General features: G+C 35.2%; 2 protein-coding genes across 3 annotated transcripts in view; one reads left to right on the top strand and one right to left on the bottom strand.

Moving 5' to 3' along the window:
• LOC126737274 (PI-PLC X domain-containing protein 3-like) overlaps positions 1 to 1229 on the top strand; it is a 46450-nt gene extending 45221 nt beyond the window's left edge. The window contains exon 7 of the mRNA XM_050442103.1: positions 582 to 1229. The gene's annotated coding sequence lies outside the window, so the exon portion shown is untranslated. The remainder of the gene's footprint in view (positions 1 to 581) is intronic.
• Positions 1230 to 3751: 2522 nt separating this feature from the next.
• Positions 3752 to 19639, bottom strand: LOC126737277 (uncharacterized). Of its 2 annotated transcripts, none has more exons than XM_050442108.1 (4): positions 19599 to 19639; positions 19193 to 19380; positions 12544 to 12667; positions 3752 to 4238 (listed from the first exon to the last, which is right to left on the bottom strand). In XM_050442108.1, the coding sequence occupies exons 1-4, from the start codon at positions 19608 to 19610 to the stop codon at positions 3888 to 3890; spliced, it is 675 nt and encodes a 224-aa protein (XP_050298065.1). In that variant the 5' UTR covers positions 19611 to 19639; the 3' UTR covers positions 3752 to 3887. The 2 variants fall into 2 exon arrangements, with proteins under 2 accessions (XP_050298065.1, XP_050298066.1); XM_050442109.1 differs by lacking the exon at positions 12544 to 12667 and adding an exon at positions 8045 to 8162.
• Between the last annotated feature and the right edge of the window lie 1098 nt (positions 19640 to 20737).

The raw sequence follows: 20737 nt of genomic DNA, 5'->3' as shown, positions 1-20737 counted from the left end.
TGTCGAAATGAAGTCAAAATCGAAGGCTTTAGAATGGTTACTAGTCAGAGAGCATCTTCTACTCAATACGCTGATATTTGTCCGTAAGATTAAAATTTGTCAAGCTCCACAGTATCTGTTGAGTAAAGTCACATTCTCTGTCAAAATACATGATCATAACAGGCGATCGAGAAATAATTTTTATATACCTAGAGTTTCTTAAGAACGTGCTCAAAATTCATTATTTTTTAATGGTCTAAACAAATATGTTGCCAATAGAAATGAAAACAATCGAAAGTATAAAGTTTTTTAAAAGGGCTTGTAAAAATCATTTAATTGCAAATTTAGTATAATAAACCACTTATTTCTACCAACATTTTCATGTTTGTTTGTCTAATTTGCGTCTCGTTTTTGTTTGTATAATATACATATGTTTGTGGTAATTGTGTTTATTATTTATTTAATTTTTTAAAACGTAATATGGTAATTATTAAGTATCCTCGTAGTATAACTTGTATTAGTTGTTAATTTGTATTATTTTTTGACTAAATAAACGATATATGTATACGAAAATTTAATGATTAGCATCGTTTTTTATATAGCAACGGCAGCGTGATAAGGATGAGAGTTCGTAAAAAACTACCGAATTCGTGGATGTTGCACCAGGAAAATGCAGCTGCTCTTAATGCTCTATCTAAGAACCGTTACTTAGACGTTAGAGATACTCCAGTGTTGGAACGTTTGCCGTACTCGCCTGATATAGAACCCTGTGACTTTTTCCTATTTCCAACGATTAGGTCTTCCTTCAAAGGAACCCGGCTCGAGGCGATGGGAGACGTGAAGCGAAAACTGGCGGAATTCGTAACTGATAAAAAAGTGTGTGACGAGTATATTGAAAGGAAGCATTTGATTGTAGAATTTTTTTAAACAGTCTCGTTATTTAATATCTAAATCTCGTTATTGAATTATCTTCTAAAGTTAGATTGCCAGAAAAGTGACGGTCTTAAGAATAGTACAACCACCATCTATCAAGCGATTACATTTTGGTGTAATCGCTTGATAGATGGTGTATTCGTCAAGTTTCAAACTTTTGTTTGGGGAACTACGGCTATGGATGGAATTTTGGCAAGTAATAAAATAGTTCTGATCTGAAATGAAAACTACTAAGTAACGAATCGACTTCTTATATAAGATACTTGCGTAAAAATTGACTTCTGAGGCTCCATGGATCTAATTTTTACATAAGAATTTTTCACGTGTAACGTCATTTTCCTGAAATCTTAGAGTGAGAGGTAACTAAGGGTGGTAACTTTTCCTGTATATTTTACAATATGTGTATCATGTTCATAAAAATAAAAATACTGTTAGGAAAGTTACGTTTTGTGTTTATTTTATAGTTTAAGTCGGTTAGTAAAGTTTATTTAGGATTTTACTTACACTTAGTTTAATATTTCCACCCATAGGGTCTAGTTATTAATAGTTCATCTTGTTTGAGGAATTCCCTTATCGAGCATTTTGTTGTAAGTCTTGGTAGTTTGAATTTGACTGTTAGTGTTATCTTACAAATATTGGTCTGCTTCCATGGGCAAAAACAATGTAGAAACTTTTAAGGATTTCTAAATTATTCCATGATCACATCAAACTCACGTCACATATGTCTTTAAATGTGACGTGAGTTTCGTAATTTTCAAGAACAAAGAGAAGAACTAGGAGTGAGATCGTAAACAAGAAAAACGAGAGAGAAAAAATAACAAAGGAAAAGAATTCGTAAACGTAGAAGAGCAAGGAATGAGACTATAAGCAAAAAGAACGAGATAAGAAACACAAAAATGAACAAGAGGCACAAGTCGGTTTCGTGCCTCTTGTTAAATAAGATACATAATTTTAAGAAGATCTTGCGAGGAAACAAAGAGAGTTAATCATTCACTTTAAAGCAACAGTTCAAGAAGAAATTGAATAATTATATAAAAAAATACTTAAAAAAAGCGTGGCCCTATTCATTCCAATCTTGGAATGTAAATTGTGGACAGTTAAGTTTGAATCAGTTGGAGGCCGCTGCCAGGGGTCCGCTTGGATAAGGAAGAAAGGGCGATCAATCTTAAGCTATGCCTAAGAGAAGAAGCTACAGAAATAGTATGAATGTGGTTATCTCAGGATAAATTCAATTTTGACGTACCGGTGCGTATTTTAGAGATGGGATACGGTGAAGCCGATGTTCAATAAGTATATTGAGCCAATTTAATTCTAAAAGACAACAACCTGATGAAGGTCTCCAACAGTTTAAGGCCAATATTTCTTGATTAGTAGGCTTACCCTTTCGCCTCAACGGAGTTTCGAGAACGAATCTCTATAAATTATTTTATTAGCGGAGTTGGAGATACTAATCATTGTTTAATAATGGCTGAATTATGAGGCAGCAATTTAAAAACCTTAAAGGACAAATCAAGAACAGCTCCAATAGTTTCACTTTACAACACATGAACGGCGAATCACACAGAAATACCGATGCTTTGTCCGGAATACCTTATATTAAAACATGCCAACAGTACCTTAAAAAGGATTTGAACTAATAGCCAGGGACATTTGCTTGTTATCGCATTAATAGTCCTGAAGAGTGGCACGCAGCTAGTATAATCTAGAATCAGTGTGACGACCCAGTTAATGGCCTTATGTATGAATTGAAGTCTTGAGAAAGTTTAAAGCCAAAATGGAGAGCTATTCTAACAAGTTTCAAAACCAAAAGCTTCTGAGGACAATGGAATTTGTTGGCTATCCAAGATGAATTATTAAGAAGAGTCTGGAAGACCTGGCACAGATGGAAAAAAAGACATATCTGACAGTCACGCCTTAAAAGCCGAGTCCAAGTACCTAAAGCTGTCTATATGTTGGCGGCGGATATTTTGGAGTTATTAAGACCTTGGCAAAAGAGAGATAAATGTTTTTATAGGTTTAAAAGTCAGGAAGATTTTGAACGCCGGTACCGACATTATAAGCAATGGTCATCAACCAAGGGTCCAAGAACCCGGACCAGATAAAAATGATACAGTATCTTGTTGGTGCACCCTTTGAACGAATTGCCATCACCTAGCAACCGGACATTATCCTAATAGCAACTCTGGAAATCAATATGCTCATGTTGCTGTGGACTGCTTAAGTAAGTCGTTCGAGATTTATGCCATTCCAAACCAAGAAGGAACCATAGTAGCTGAAGTACTGTTCCAGAACTGGACATGCCGATTTAGTGTCTCCCGAGAAATACATTTAGACTAAGGAAGAAACTGCCATTTGCTAGTAATCAATAATAGCCGCACCTCTATCTACATCCGCCAGTCTGATGGAATAGTTAAAAGATTTAGTCGCACTTTTAAAACCTATTTAAGAATTATGGTAAACTTTAAGCAAACTAATCTGGATACCAGTTTACAACCATTCCTATTAGTATATCGTTCTTTTATCTACGAGTCTAGTCGAAAAAGTCTGGAAATGTTGTCTTCGGTGATCAATTTTACCCTTGGACGTCAATACTGGCAGACCCAACAGACAAAATAAGTGCGTCCCTGGCATAAAAGTGAAATGAATGTGTTGTGTGGTCCTTAGTTTATAGTATAGTATAATCTAGTATAGAATATGTTGTAATGTACAATATTTTAAACCATATTAAGGTTCTTAACGAAATATTGTAGTAGTGGGTCATTTCGGTCTAAATTGAATCTTAATGATATATTTCTGGCATGTTTTTTTATGGGTATGTATTTAAAATTAAACAACTTGCTCAAAGTTTATGTTTTTATTTAAAAAAATTATAAAAAAATCTAAATAAGAAATAAAATATTTAAGCCTTAACCAACACTGAAGTGAGCCGTTATTCTTTTAAATACTTTGGTTCAAGCTCTTAGAGTGATTTAAAACTAATGATATTTATTTTTAAAATAGTATTTATTGGTTGTACTCCGTTTTGATCTACTTTTTTTTGCATTTCTGTAATTGCCGCCATGTTTAGGTGTTCTATCATTTAATATTATTGACTTGGCCTTTTCATTAATGAACTCAACATCATCATCTGGATTTCTTTTACTACGAGAGAAAGTACGTTGATTATTTGGATTGAGAAGAACATTGCTAGTTTGCGTCTCCTGAGGGTATTCAGCATAAATGTCACTTTGTTCAGTCTCCTCCGCATCACTTTCTCCTCCATGACCCGCATGATTTAAGTCCCAGTAGTGTTCACCATATCCTCCATGTTTGTCCCCCCATCTTACCTAAAAAATTTTGAAAATAAATTTTAAAAAGCTTCTATTATTATCTAATTTACAGAATTGTTATATTTAAAAGATTTAAGAGCAAGCAACATTTATGAACATGCAAAAGCCTTAAAAGAATTGATTTGTACAATTTGCAGTTGTGGAATTGTATATGTGTTATGAACCTGTGATATTATCAATTCTCATTCATATAGTTCAACTCTCTCTGTCGCGGGTAATATTAGTTTTTTTTCTATGGTTACCATGAGTTACAGTGTATCCCATTTTAGATGTAATAGATTCATTATTGACTTTAATAGTGAGATACTCACGACACACTGTACTTTATCGGCATTTACGACGCCATCTGTGAACTCTACTTTTGCTTACTCCTGTACTTCTTGCCAATTTTCTGAGACTGTTTCGATGTTTTTATTTAGACATTTCCAGTTTTTCGAACATTATTGATGATGATTGAAAATTTGAGACTATTGACCAATTTGGCTGGTTAAATCATCACTGTTTGATTGGCAAATTTTTATGTTAAAAAGAAACTCTATCACCTCAACCTGCTCCGCAGTAAAATAAATCATTGGTTTATGTAATTAATAACACGATATTATCTAGGTAAATGTCGCGCATAAAAAAAAGTACAAGCCATGCTCATTACACATATTAAAGAATGAGAATTTGAAAATTCTTCAGATAATAACTAATAATGATAATAATAAGAAGGCAGGCAGCGGACGTTAGAGCAAGTTAAATCAAGTCCTATGTTTGTATTGCGATGCCGTCACAGTCCTTAAACACAATGGATAAAGTTTATATATACCAGGAACCGAAGAATCGAGAAAATGCCGAAAATTAGATCCCTGCCTGAAACGGAAGGTCGATGCAAGATGTCGACAAACTTCGAGGCAAAATTGATTGACGTCAAAATTGACGAACAACTCATTGTTGAATTAGAAGATCGCCTAAGACAAGAGTCTAGAAGCAGTATCCAAAAGCTCCCTCAGATCACAAAAAAACACTAACAGAGACCAATTCCCTCAATACTGGAACTTCTTATGATCCAAAACTAAACACTAGCTGGCTGGACATCGAGCAGCATTCATCAAGATTCGTTGAAATAAGAGTCGATCAGTTTCCAGCCGAGAATATTGACCAGCTTACTGGCTGGTGGAGATCGCCTGGACCTGATTGACTCAACAACTTCTGGATTAAGCTGTAAGGACTAGAGGACCCTATGAAGATTTCTGCCCTCCTTGATTAAGGCAACGCATACATGTTATACAAAAAGGGAGACTATAGCAAACCAAAAAAACTACAGAATTATAACCTACTTATCTGTGGTTTATAAACTATTTACTTCACGTCTTAATATTGTCATTTTGCAACTAATAACCCATTGGAGGGAGGAAAGAAATTTTGCACTCGAGGATCAGCAGGTTGCAAAACAGACTTGTTGTTCTAAAGCAAGCACAGACATGAAGAAGTAATTTAAGTATGTGCTATATGCGAAGAACAAATTTCAAGGAACAAACCTTGCGCGGTAAATTTCCCAAACTTCTATAATCTAAAGGAACAAAACGTTGACCAAGTAGCTTCTTTGCCATGACTCAATGCAGGCTAGTTACATAAATAATTGATCCGGAAAAATAATTGATATCGCAGTGCCACTGACTTATAAAATCAGGAAAACACAGTCGGAAAAAAAGAACGAGCTACAAAAACTTAGTAGTAGAATCGAAAAACATGTGGCAAATAATAAAAGTCACTAGAGTATCACTAATTCTCTTGGCCGAAGAAGTAATATCTAAGACATTAACAAAAAACTTCAAAAAATTGGACTACGGCAGGAAAATCGCGGGATGTGCACACCAGGCTCTACAGATGTGTACAATTTCTGAAGTAGTGAGAGTAACTGATAATAATTTAATTATAATATAATATAATTATCTTTTCTCTGACATAATAGTCATTTCCATTATCATAGAATAATAGTTATTAAAGAAAGTTTTTTTCAATCCAATGTAACAATATTGACAACGCTGCCGATATATCAGCTGTTCTCCGTTATTCCGGTGGCGCAAGCGGCACACCGCACGACATCTCTGGAGACATGTGGAAGGTTAGCGAATCTTCTGGAACAATGGTCTAGCTGGAATGTTGGCACGACTTTTAAATCGACATAAATAGTAGTAAATAAATAGACTGTAAATAAATATTTGTAATAGTCCTAAGTGATCGTATTTAGTCTGTACATGTAAAACCAATCAGTTGACTATTTTTGTGCATCAAATGTTTTAATTCACTAACGAACGGGTAAAAATGTTACACGGATAAATCTAGTTCAAAAATTTCAATCCAATACGAATTTTGGGTAAGTAACCGCACTAACCTAAAAGTTTAAGAAAATCCTGATACCTATACCTCACTATAGTACTATAAAGATTAAATTATTCACTTAATGCAGGTTTGAAAATTATAAAACTAATAAAAGTACTACGCTCACAAAGTTCTATAGAGACACAACTCGACAACAGGCTAAGTTCTAAGTTATTTCAGAGGGTGAAGGGACACAAAGTCAACGGTTTCAGTTTATATACCCAGACCGACTGAGAGGTCTTTTTCAGAAAAATGGACTACTTACTAAATTCTGAGTTAAGTGAATTTTTAGAAACATCCCAGCTTACTTTGTGAGTTAAACCAAATGTGTTTGATATCAACCATGTTTAGTATCATTCTATACAGCGAGGGAAACCTGACAAATTATAATTGTTACAGTCTTTTTTAATTTCTTTAGCGCAGCTACTTGGACTACAGATTGGTGATAGGACATACAAATAAAGAATTCAAAAGAGAGGATACATTTTTAAATTTATTCTCGTTTGTGATTCTCATAGTCAGTGTAATCTATCAACAAGTGCCAACATGCACCTGCATTCCTTTCTAATGACAATATATGAGTTGTGCTTACTCAATTTTAGTTACGACCAACCAACGAAGAACGAATGAAACGATAATCAGTAAAACAAAGTTACAGTGATTATGCTTAGAACCAGCCAAACCGATGACTTAGCAAATAAACTGGCAAATTATATGGCAGATAGAACAGAAGCCAAAGCCAGAAGAAGAAGAAGTTATGGAGTAATATACGAGTGACTGAAAAGACGATTTGAAATTTGGTCCAACAGATCGGGCAAACTCTACGCAGCAGATTTTAATAAAAGTTTTTCAGTTATATCTGAATGAGACAGACCCAAATAATCTAAAAATTGAAGCGAAGGGACCATCAACAGTCCTAGAGATGATAAATATATGATAAATATTTATCATATATATATGATAATATATATTTTTATCCGCTCCCCACTATGCAGTGAGGTTAGAGGTCGGAGGGGCTCTGGGAATGAGTTTGGAAGAAAAATAAAAGGCAAAGATATTGGAACACGGTAGCAGACATTTTCTGCTGCAGGATATAGGCATCGAACATCTTTGGTTTGTTATTTGGCAATAGGACGGTGTCATCTACCTTTCAGTAGCAGAAATGATAGAATTACTTCAACCGAGTGCATTATTTTAAGCCTGCACATTTATAATTCTAATAAATATTTTTTAGACTTTTTTTAGACCTCTATTCTCTTCAAATATTCGGAAATTCTAAATCTTTCTTTCTAAGTTGTAAATGCTTTTACCTGAAAACTTCATTTTTAGAATTGTGTCACTATAGAACGCGGTGAGTGAGTAGACTATTTGGTTTGAAATCTAAGTGGTATTACTTATATGCTTGCTTTATCTACAGAAATTTAAATATGAATTACTTTATTTTTGAATTCCCCTATGTGGGGATGTCCTTTTGCGTGATTTTCAATAAAGTGCTGTTCGTTGCCTTGTTTGTGTCCGTGTTCGTACTGGTCTAGTGCAGGGTGGTGGGCGTATCTGTTAGTAGGAAAAAAATCTAAATTAGTTAGGAATTTAGTGTTACCAAAATTTAATAATTTATACTTTTATTTCGATAAAATAGTACGAATGTAATATTTAACTAGTATTGATTTGTGTCTTAAATAGTTGACCTTTCAAAAATCTAATTTGATCAAACCATTTTGGCTTAAATATATGTACATTGAGACTGCTACAGTGTAGCAGGACATAAAAGGATATTATTAAAAGTTATTAAAGATTATTTATGTAATTCAATTGTAGATAGACAGTCAATGCAAGTCAGGTGAAAGTTTTGTAGTCTGAGTTGAGAGTTAAAAAAGTGTGTTCCTGATATAAAAGGGTATTCCTGGCATAATAGTGTTCCAGACCGGAGTATGTTCCCGAGTTCTATCTCTGAAGTAAGCATATTTAACTAAGCAGATGCCTTGAACCAGAAGTCAGGCCGAAAATGGATATTTAGAATTTAATGGAGTTGCTGTTGAAGAAGGTTGAGGAATAAAATAAGAAAGAAAAAGTGACATGACGAGAAATAGAAAGACCAATTAAAAATCATAAAAAAAAATAAAAACTTGCTTAAGCGCATAAAAGACTAGAAAAATTGACGACACTCTAGACATGCTATCAGGTTCACATCAGTTTTCAACGCTAAATCTGAAAAGTAAATACTGGCGGATAAAAATGCACCCAAGAGATAAGGAAAACACTTCGCCTTCGTCTAGGATAGAACTTAGGCAGTTTACAATAGTGCCCTTTAGACTCTCTATAATACTCTAGCTACTTTTAAAAGGCGGAAACCTTGTTACATAATGGCTGATATTCCTATCATTCCTCTACTAATTCTTTAAATTAACAAATATTTTTTCTTAATAAAATTGTCCCACTTCGTTTAAGACATGCTTCACTGTATTGTTTATTCAACATATAGCTGCCTTACAAAATACTTTCGTAACAAACATTGACACTAAAAAATATTTTAGTGTAAATTTTTTCCAGATACTATACAGAAAATATTTTGCCATAATATACAGAAAAATTCTGTATACTATGTTATATATTACAATATATGAAGTTTGAATCAAGCAGTGTACGTACATTGTAGTGTCAATTGCTGTTACGCAGAGTTTAAGTAAAGTTATGTCATGTAAAGTGTCTTTTCTAGTTTTCAGTTTAAGTACAACGAAGAACCACTAGCACATCGTTACAGCATTACGAAGGAAGATATTTTGGTATCACATAAAACCAAAGGGACGTTAACTGCTAACTCGCAGGGAAAAAACCCAGAGTACTAGAGTCCGACATCATCTATGTGAGGCTGTACAGTGCAAGTGAGCGCAGTTATGATCACCAAGAAATTGGGGATCATTCACGGCAAGCAGTGGCGGCTGGTGACTTTAGGAAGAGGTGAAGCGCAAAACTCAGAATATACCATAAGCAGCAAAAACAAAATTTTATTATGCAAATTGGGTCATATAACGGCAACATTTTATAAAAAAATTCCCGAACGCGATGGAATTTACTTCCGATAAACAAGAACTAAGTCAATAGAATAAGAACCTTGCTGGCAGCGGCATGCATACGCCGCGCCGTTCTGTAAATTACCCCGCGTGTTTGTCCGTCCGTTGCCATAGCAACCGTCGTAAGCGCGGGGAGAGGTGTTGCAGCGGATTATTGTTTCTGCTAATTGTGCTGCATTGACACATGCGGTGGCGGTCGCCGCTGCTCTTATGAGAATATGTTTAGCGCGCTCGGGTTTCTGAATACTTTTACAAATATATTCTTTATAGGATTACACTTATTTTGATAAATCAGATAAAATAAAGAATTAATTTGTTATAAAATATAAAACAAACTAAATTGTAAACGTAAAGATGTCGATTTTAAAACTCTTAAATTTTTTAAAATTTGTGGTGAAGCGGCGCTTCACCCGCGTCCCCTGACGAGCCGCTACTGACGGCAAGTCATCCTCCGAAATCAAGGAGCTATTAAAAAGAACACGATTTCAGACAAGCGAAGACAATATGGTTGTGACAGATGGGTTAAACTTCAATAATGCTTTCGGCGACCCTGTTGGGAGAAGTGTGTCGAGTCAAAGGAACTACTTTGAGAGTGACTAGATACCTGATGCCCTGGATAAACTAGTTTTTTTACAGGTGAAATTCTGACAGACTTTGTATATATTAAGGTAAAATTAGCGAGGAGCATTACATTTATTATGCCAATATGAACCTTTAGAAATAAAAGGAAATAGCCAAAAAGCAGCCTATAGGCTAGTAGAAGCGTAGTTGTTGTTTCCCGCCAGAAGCGACCCATTTGCAGGCCAATCCTCATTTCATATTGATTTCAAAGGAGCAGAAGCGAGTCAATGTGAAGATCTCCTTAACATAAATGTCTAGGCATGACAGACACTCAATTTAAAGCTCTGGCTTTCATGGCTCCTGCTATGTTGACGCATTCGATTTTATAAACATGGTTTCCGACAAATCGTGATGTGACATACTTTATGGCTCAAGATGATACGATAGATCGTACGATAGTATAGGTCTTAGGTATTACTGTAGAAACCATAGTTTCTACCTATGCCTTTTGTATTATCTTTGTGGTATAAGATTTCTAATTTACTTTCCTATCGAGTGTCACACAAAGGTGACTTCCTTTTTTTGCTTGCCTTCCAAAGCAAAACTTATGAGTTTTCTATTGCTAGTGAATAAGTCCTCCACCTCAGTCCTTTTAAGTTAATGCATAAAAAGTGTTACGTACATCATTTTTACATTATTTGAAGACCCGGTTGCGAACGTATGTAACGTTCGCAACTCGAGAACAAATCTATCGAATTTGCCCATTTCCAGTATGTCATCTGTATAAGCAATTGTATCGTAAGATATTGCTAAGTAATTATTTAGGTGGACAATGAGACTATCTAGAACCATGTTCCACAGTTAAGTTGAAAACATCCCTACCCACAGACAGCTTCTATAAGCTTATAGTTACCGCATACCCTTAATTTTGATGTTCTGCACACTCTTCTTTTAGCAAGCATATTAAAACTTCACCTGATTCACTTGTTTGGAGTGTTTCTTGTATTAAACGAGTAAGTTATATTTCAGACGGTTGTTTTGTCAAAACAGTACTCTTAGGGTGGACTTTTTGTGACCGAGCTTGAACTGAAACCTTTGTATCGAACTTTACATCCGCCCTACTACTGAATGGAGTCTGTTGATCTCCCAGGGGTATTCGTACTGATTAGGATAAAGGTGTGGTACGGTTTTTTTTCTCGCCCTACCTTGGGTTCCTGCCAGGCACGTTTTGAACACCTGTACCATCTACAGCAATATTTTTCCCAAACTCCTCTAAAGTAGCCCTGGATAAATGCGTCCCGGCATTTGAAGAATGAGAATTTCGAGGGCAGTGACTGCCCATTTTAATTTATCTATGTATATTATCTGGTCAACAAGTACTAAATTCATATTGTTGGGTAAGTGAGGTATCTGCATTCGGCCCTCCGTAATGTTGGGACCATGAAGGTAAAAAGGATTTCAGTATAGTCTAGAGTGATTCAAGGATCTCGGTATAGTCTAGAGGTTATGACATTAGTTCAAGGTAAAAGTTATCCAACGATCATGTGACGTGCAAACTTCGTTAGAAATACGGCAGTTGAGGATGACAACATATTATGACTGGAGTACAAAAATACATATTCAGACTTTGGATGAGTTTGTTCCAATTAAGCATTACCCGAAGAATATGTACAGTGAGTGGCTAGATATGGAATAATAGTATTTAAAAATCAGATAATGATATTTGAGAAAAACTCTCTTATAATTTCCTGTTTCACATTTTTTTTGCACTAAAAGAATTATATAAAAATGTATACTAAATATAAAACAAATTAAGTGTTAAAATTGAATCTATATTTTGAGACCTAATTTTTAGCGTCAAATGCGAAAAGTTCGTTTAGAACACGGTACAGGTACTTGTTTTTTCTTAAGAATGTTTTAGTAGGAGTCTTAGAACGACTAGAGTTTTTGTTCTGGGGCTATTGAAAACCAAGAGTGTATAACGAAAAAACCAGAAAGTGGTGCGTTAGAATTTTTCCTCAAAAATCAATATCTGCTTTGTCATACTATAAGCAATGAATGCTTTGTTCAATAGTTGTAATTACATCGTGGCATTCCTGCTTCTGCTGCCTTTCTAGCATGAAATGGTACATGTATAAGTCAATATATAACCTTTTTATTAATTTAAAATCTGCTTAAAAAACCCTTTTTACAAGCCCAGCACAGTTAGTACAATTAAATCATTCTAAAAAAAGCAGTAAATTAAACTGGCAAAAAAAGAACCAAAATAGCGTGCAGAACAAAACATTATATTTTTTATTAACCTTTCCTTGTCGGCTTAAATTATCCAAATTAATTTTCTCGAACCGTTGCTCCCAATCGTTTGAATTTTCGAACACATGACCAAACTCGATTTCTTTGGGATTGTGTTGGGCCATATAAATATCCCTATATTAAAAAAATACATTTTTTCATTCAATTTAATTAGTTTGAAGTAATTGATATCTGATTTAATTTGTTTTTAAGCAATAAAATATAAGATTGTCTGATAACTAACTAAAACAATAGCCTGTTATGTGAAACTTCGTTCTTACTGTAAAAGGTCGCCAAAAAATTAGCACTGTACAGATATTACGAACCAAAGTCAACGCCCCTACTATAAACTGCAAAATCCCTCATCTGAATCATGAAAGATACAGCAGAGCTAGCGTAGTAGCTAATATTTCTCATGTCTTTAAAACCTTGAATTGGTTAAAGCAAATTATATGTCAGAAACGAAAAAATGACAGGGGAGTTTTTCGTCATTTCCACGTTTCTAGGCTGTTATATTACTCAAAAATATTTATTATTTTGCTTAGAACATTGAAAGGCTAGAATTAGTAAACAATAACTTTGTTTGAGTTCAACATTGCACAGGGTCAAGGAGGGTGTTTTATTTACAAACATATTAATCGATTCTCTGTTGTCAAGTTGTTTTTCAAAAGAGGAAAATGCGTGTAAACTTGACAACCTAGGAACTTTTAGCTATATAGCAACACATAACAGATATTAATGTTAATTTATTTTATTTTTTTTTATGGTAAACACAAGCACAGTAGGAAAGTCCTATGTCACTCTTGGAGTGGTGCTTGCGCGAAGATATTTGTGGGCATTTATCTTGAATCGCTGTAGGTTGTATGCGTCGGGAAATATGTGAGGTGGAAGCCCGTTCCACAAAGAAGATGTTCTCCAGATGAATGAGTCCCGATACAGCGACGTCCTTGGGGTAGGCAGGTAGACTCGATGTTGATGAGCCGCAACTGCTAGACGCGTCCTTCTTGCCAAAACAGCCCTGGGTGGAATCAGGCCTGCCAGCTCAGAGGTGCACTTACCGTGATAATAACGGTAGAATAAACAGAGATCAGCCACCTTTCTCCTGTGCTCCAGACTATCCAGACTCTTTGTCAGTTCTGGTTTGTCGATAAGACGAATAGCTCTCTTCTGTAAAGAATCTAGCAGCTTTAAACTATGCTTGGGTGCAGAGCTCCAGATATGCGAGCAATACTCGAGGGAAGGGCGTATGTGAGCCTTATAAAGAGTCAGCAGCTGTTCTGGTGTATACAGTTTTTTCGTTTTGAAAAGCACTCCGAGTTTTTTGGAAGCTGCCCTGGCGATCTCGGCAACGTGGTCATGCCAGGACACACTGTTGGTGACTTCGGCTCCTAGAAGATGTAAAGATGATTTCATTGGCAATGTTTTCCCTGCCATAACCAGCTCCGGGCCACCAAGGTTAGTCTTCATCGTAAATACTGCAGCCTGCGTTTTTTTAGCGTTAAAATTGACCAGATTGTTACCGCCCCACTCCAAGATTGCTCTAATATCGTTGTTGGTTGAAGCTACTTGTTGCTGTCTAAGATTCTGAGAACTTGCGGCTGTCGTTGGTTTGGCGGACTTAAATGTGAAAATAAGTGTGCTATCGTCCGCAAAGCTGTAGATTGGATTGACAGTGGTTCCTAGCAAATCGTTGATATATATCAAGAAAAGGGTGGGGGATAGAATGCATCCTTGAGGGACTCCAGCGTTAATGTTAAATTTGTCGGAGAGGTGTCCATCGACGGCTACTTGGATTGTTCGTTGTTCAAGAAAACTTTTGATCCAATTCAATAATGAGTTTTGTATGCCGATTGAGGAGAGCTTGGTTAGTAGTCCCTCATGCCACACTCTATCAAATGCCTTGGAAATGTCAAGAGCGACTGAGCGGGACTCGTCGTGCTTCTCCATGGCATCCGTCCACAAGTGTGTGACGTAAGCCAGAAGATCGCCGGTGGATCTAAGCTTTCGGAAGCCGTATTGATGATCGCTGATTAGTCCCGATGATTCCAGATATCTTAACAGTTGTTGGTTGACTGCTTTCTCCATAATCTTCGATATTACTGGAACTAGTGCAATCGGGCGGTAATTGGAGGGCATCGTCTTCTTACCCTTTTTGGGTACAGCTTGCACTCGAGCAGTTTTCCAGCTTGTTGGAAATGAGCCCTGCTTATACGATGCCGTGAACAGTCTACATAAGGGAGGAGTCAATTCGTCTGCACAACGTTTTAGTACTAGGGCTGGAATTTCATCGGATCCAGAAGCTTTGTTGGTGTCTACGCTTTTAAGAATTTTATTTATAATTCGTTGGGGAAACGAAATTTCTCCCATCGATGAATTCACCCTTGGCAAATATGGCGGTGTTTTGCCTTGCGAGTGCAGAGTAGAATTGGACGCGAAGAGTTTACCCAGTAAGTTGGCTTTTTCCCTTGCTGTTACCGCGATAGAACCATCATCTGCTGTTAGGGGTGGCAAGGCCGACTCCTTGACTAACGGCTTTCGATACCGACCAGAAAGATCTTGTTCCATTTGGGAAGTTTAGCAATTTGTTTTTGATCCTGTTGTTGTGACTCTCTTTGCATTCATCAATAATTCGCTTGCAGCTATTTCTGGAGGTTAAAAAGTTCCTCCGATTTTCGGTGGAAGGATGTCGACGCCATTTGCGATATGCTGCGTTTTTAGTGTTTACTGCCTTTTTGCAATTCAGGTTGAACCATTGCTTGTTGTTTGATCCGTATTTAATAGAAAAAGGGATATAAGCTTCCATTCCTGCCAAGATCGTCTCTGTAATTTGGTTTGCACATTCTGAGATGTTATTGGTTCTAAAGCAGACTTCTTTCCAAGGGAATGAGCGATTAGATTCCTGAAGATGGTTCCACTCTGCTGATTTATAGTGCCATACCTTCCGCGGCATCGGAGGATCCTGCGTTTTAACATCCAACTGGCAAGAGACTGTTATCAATTTGTGGTCCGATGTTCCTAGGGGGGCCTGTACTGATACAGTGTACGAGTCAGGGTCTGAAGCCAAGACCAGATCTAGGAGACTCGCGAACTCGCCGTCTGGATCGGGGATTCTGGTAGTAGTACAAGCTGCGTAAGCCCGCATATGGTGGCAAATAGCTCAGCTTCTCGTCCTTCATCATCGTTCTTGTTGCAGAAGCGCAGCCAGTTGATATTGTGAACGTTAAAATCACCCATGACGATGATTTCTGCGCTTGGGTAGTCAATTTGCAGTTGGTTAATGCAATCAACCAGGTTCAAAAAGAGCCGCCTATATTGGGTGTCGCTTGGTGGTCTGTAGATACAACAGATAAATTTTGTGGCTCCACTGGCTATTATTTTGAACCACATAACGTCGAAGTCCGCAGGTTCAAGCGTTTCCTCCCGCTGGCAACTCAAATCGCTCTTGACAAATACTGCCAATCCAAAGTTTAGTCGAAATCGGGTGTGTAGATCGTATCCAGGATAAATGAGGTGAACATTTTGGAAAATTTTGGTCGTGAGGGCGCCATCATGCATTTATTTTTCTACTCCATTTCCCCTTTGGAAACCGGACACATCGACATGGCGGCGAAACGTGAGTTCCATGGAACCACTTCACGCCGCCTAAGTCCTATGTGGTGGTATTGAACCGGGCGATGCAAGTGGACAATATCTACCACCAAAATTTAACTTATTGATGTTAGATTGAAAATCGAAAATAAAAAGTAGAAATAGATATATGTTATTCTAAACGAAAAAATAACATCTTCAAAGCAGAAAAACATTCTTATTCCTAAAACTGCTTCCAAAAAATTTAAAATGGCAACACTGCAGGCAAAAGCTGATGTTATCTTGCAAAAGGTCATATTGACAAACAGCTATGTGTTTACATTTGGCATTTGTGAAGTTCTGTGTTTTTTCTTTAGTTTTTGGTTGAAAAAGGAAAAAGGTTGAGTCATTTTAGTGCTTTTGTGAACTGTTAAGATAGTAAAAAACTTGTGCCGTTTGTGCCGCACCATGGGAAAAAGGCGACTTAAGCCGATCTTTTTACAAGCAAATACTGATATTGTCATAACATCATATCAAGGGACAACCGTCTTCATAAACGTAGAATAATAAAAACTTATTAAGAAATTTATAATAATTATAAAATATTTAATTTCTATAATAAATGCTTTTTATTAGATAAGTACCTTTACTCTAATGAAGTACGTTAAAAGAAAGCATAAAGAGTTTATGAACGGTAATATTGTTTCTAATTTAAAGCATAATCTATTATTAATAAATATTTATCAAGTAAATTTTTTTTTACCTCACTGGTAAAGATTACTTCTGTCGGTGGAATCAACAATGCGATCGAGCGGCGTTGCGATGGTATTGCCTTTTTCTCTTATATACGTGATCTACATTAATTTAACTTTGAATGTTGACTTCTTTATAGAGTATTATATATATATTATATATATATTATATATATATTATATATATATATATATATATATATATATATATATATATATATATATATATATATATATATATATATATATATATATATATATATATATATATTAAAAAAAATTGTCATATTTTGTTAAAGAGAAATAGTATTGTTTTGCCCCTGTCAAAATAAGTGACAAATTTTTATGATATTATAAAGTGTGTTTCTTTGCCATTTCTACATAAGTATTTGGCATCAATGCATTATAGATGTTGCAAGCAAACAAACTGCCCATAGTTCCATGGCAATACTAATTCTACCCTAAGTTATTTTGTGATATTAAATTAAAACCTGAAAAGGTTATTGATTAAACGGAACTCTGAGAGCTAACAGAGAGCTAGAGATCCAAACGAAGCGGTTTCCCACAAGTTGCACTTTTTAGACGTCGGATGGAGACAATTGCCTCGACACCAAGTTGCATCTCAAGGTACTGACATACGACGCCTTCCTGATAACCCATGTCCAATGGAAGCCGTTAAGTTTGCTCATTTGCAAGAACTTAAAGAATACTACCTTTTCTCTCGACTGCATATTATTTGGAGACTTTCTTATTTTAGACATTTTTATTTGAACATTTTTAACTATTTGGAATATATGATAAAATTACAATCAAAATATCGTCCCTTGGTGCGTACATTTGAATACATCGATGACGTTAAAGACTTTTCTAGGTCTGGGACATCTACCAAATATCATGCTTAAGAACTGGGCATTCACCGGATGCGGTTAGGCACTATATTAAAAAAATATCATATTTGCAGACATATTAAATTCAACTAACTCAAGGGTACAGCCATGAGATCATGAAAATCGCATAAAATTCTAGTCATACAAGATAGATTTTTCCCAAAAAGTTATAATGAGCGATGAAGCCCGCTTTAATATGAATGGATTTGTTAATAGGAAAAATTGTCATAACTAGGTATTACAAAATCTTGGGTCAACCACTTTATTCCTGTCGAGTACAGTTTGGTGACTCTGCTCTTCTGATTCTACTTCTTTCTTTAAAGACGCAGCAGGTAATTATCTTTCTGTAACCAGCGAATGCTATCATAATATGGTGTAATTATAAACTTTCTGGCTCCTTCTAATTCAACAATTTAATCTACAAAACATGAGGTCCAGCAAGACTGAAAAATTAATCACCAGCTAGGGAAATAATTAATCTTTAATGAACATTATTTTCCAGATAGTTAATTTCTCAATTTGGTGACCTGGTTCTCAAGGTCACCGGATTTAACGGGCTATGAGTTTATACCAGCAAAGCAGTTGCTGTAGGGCAGCTGAAGGAAACAATATTACGAAAGCCGTTCAAAATATTTCTCCCAAACCCACCAAAAAGTGTAATTAAGAGCGCTCAGGGTTGTATGGCTTCCAGGGGCTGTATTACTTTTAATACATAATTGTTAGTTTCAGTAAAAGCTGAAGGTGGCAAAAATGGGTATATTTCATTTCACAAATATTCAAGAGACAAGCTGGTCAATTATATATCGGACACTCTATATAAGCGGGAAGTTTAAGCTTCTTTTGATCCCAACGTAGCCTATGATTTGATGTTGATTATGGTTGCACCTATAATCAAAATTTTAAAAAAACTTGATGCAGGCTAACCGCTTACTATTGGAAGATATTAACATGGAACATCTCTGAAATAATGCACTCACACAAATAATGTCACACATGAGAAATAATGCAATCACTGCATCGCAAGTTGCAAATGGTTAACAACATAATTGCAAAACCACTGGAATAGGAAATCAGACCCGAAATCGTGTTTGTGCCATAGGGTAGTCGAAAATTCCTTTAAATGTATTATATCATGCGACGTAGCAGTCATTTATATTTTTTATTTCTGATATTATCTTTTATACATAATTGTAATAAATTATCCTCAAAAAGAATATAAATATGTTTATATATTTAATATATATTTTTTTCGGTAGCTTTAATTAGACAATGCAACTTAAAAGGGTTCTTCAATATATTCTATTGATATATCCTAAGAGAAAAAATATTAAAAGAAGTAGAATACAGTAAATAGTGCTGCAAAACTGCATTATTTTATTAGTTGTAGTAAATTCTATGGATCTTCTCTACTTTTTTGATATTTAATAATTTAAAATAAATAAATACCGACTTACTGAAAATATTTGCTTACTGCTCCGTGGTTCAACGCTGCAGGCTGTGCTGAACCTACCAAACCTGACTCTGCGAAGGATTGGTCATTTGGTGATGTCAAAGGACTATTCATGTGATTTTTTTCTTTTAATAAATAAGGTTTCTGTGAAGCCAAAACTCCTATCAAGCTTCCTAGTAGTACTGGACAAAACTGGAAAAAAAAAGATTATTAACATTACTTACTTCATAAATACATACCTATTTGTATTATTATACAAAATAAGTGTTAAAATATTTAATTCAATTTAATTTTTAATTGTATGTCAGATTTGTATGCCTATATATTATATTTTTAATGAAAATATATAAGGAATTTTTTTATTATCTTTGAAATCGATATGCGATCGCTTATGCAAAATATATATTTACCTTTAACAACATTTTTACCAAATGTATGACTAGTTTATAACAAGTAGTGGAGTTAGACTAGAGTAGCTTACAGAAATTCTAACTTTTATATGTTTACGTTTCAATGCAGATCTAAACTACAGTTTCGCTTTTTTTTTGACTAAAAATCTTTAAAGAAAGGTGATATTTATCTAGATCATTGAACATAAATGAACTGTTAACTCAGACCTGGGCGCGAGTAAACTCGTCTAGTTTTTTATATTTAACTTTTATTTTTAATTTTTGTATGTATAATAACTAAGGTTTCAGATATTCAGCATCAGTCTCCAGGCACCGCATCGATCGCCTGTGGGAAAACTATACTCAGGAATAATTTGACAGTACGGGAAGTAGGTGTCAACTTTGTTATTTTGAATATATTATTACATTTTTGAATTATATACAGGGTGTAAATAAATAGATGCGAAAAAATTCAGGGGCTGATTCTTGGGTAAATTTTAAGAAAAAAACTTTAAATGAACGTGTGTCTTAAAAGGCGTAACTTTTGAGATACCGGGTGATAAAGATTGAAGAAAAATATATGTTTTTTTACAATACCTACGGAACCCCTGCAGATATTTTAGCAATATTTGGTATGCATTATCTATGCATCAAAAGGCATTTTTTGAGGCTCACTCATTTTTTTAATTTGTATCAGTGACATTCGTGCAAGGTTTAAAGTAAATATTTTTGATGGAAAATATGATACATCACTGTTTACTTAACCTATTAAATAATGTATTAACCTATGAATCTGTATTAACCTGTTAAAAAGGTTTGCTGATGATTATTGGTTGATTGTCAGTTTTTGCCTCCTTTAAAGTAGAAACTTTTTTGTGCAATTTTGATCCATTTCATCTAAATGGCAGATTTTTCAAATGCAGAAATGACCAATATGAATTTTGTTTATGGTCTTGCCAACGGAAATTCATTGCAAGTATCTAGAATGTATGCTAAAATGTACCCTTAACGAATGGTACCTCATCATACATTATTTGCACGCCTTCATCAAAGACTACGAGAAACTGGAACTTCTTAACCAAGAAAGTATGATTGTGGTCGCCAACGTGATATTAGAACACCGAAATTGGAAGAAGCAGTACTTATTTTAATTGATGAAC

The sequence above is a fragment of the Anthonomus grandis genome, chromosome 6 (assembly GCF_022605725.1).
Source record: "Anthonomus grandis grandis chromosome 6, icAntGran1.3, whole genome shotgun sequence".
NCBI classification, from domain to species: Eukaryota; Metazoa; Arthropoda; class Insecta; order Coleoptera; family Curculionidae; genus Anthonomus; species Anthonomus grandis.
Note: the sequence above shows the minus strand (reverse complement) of the source record. Positions and strands in the feature narration are given on the sequence as shown.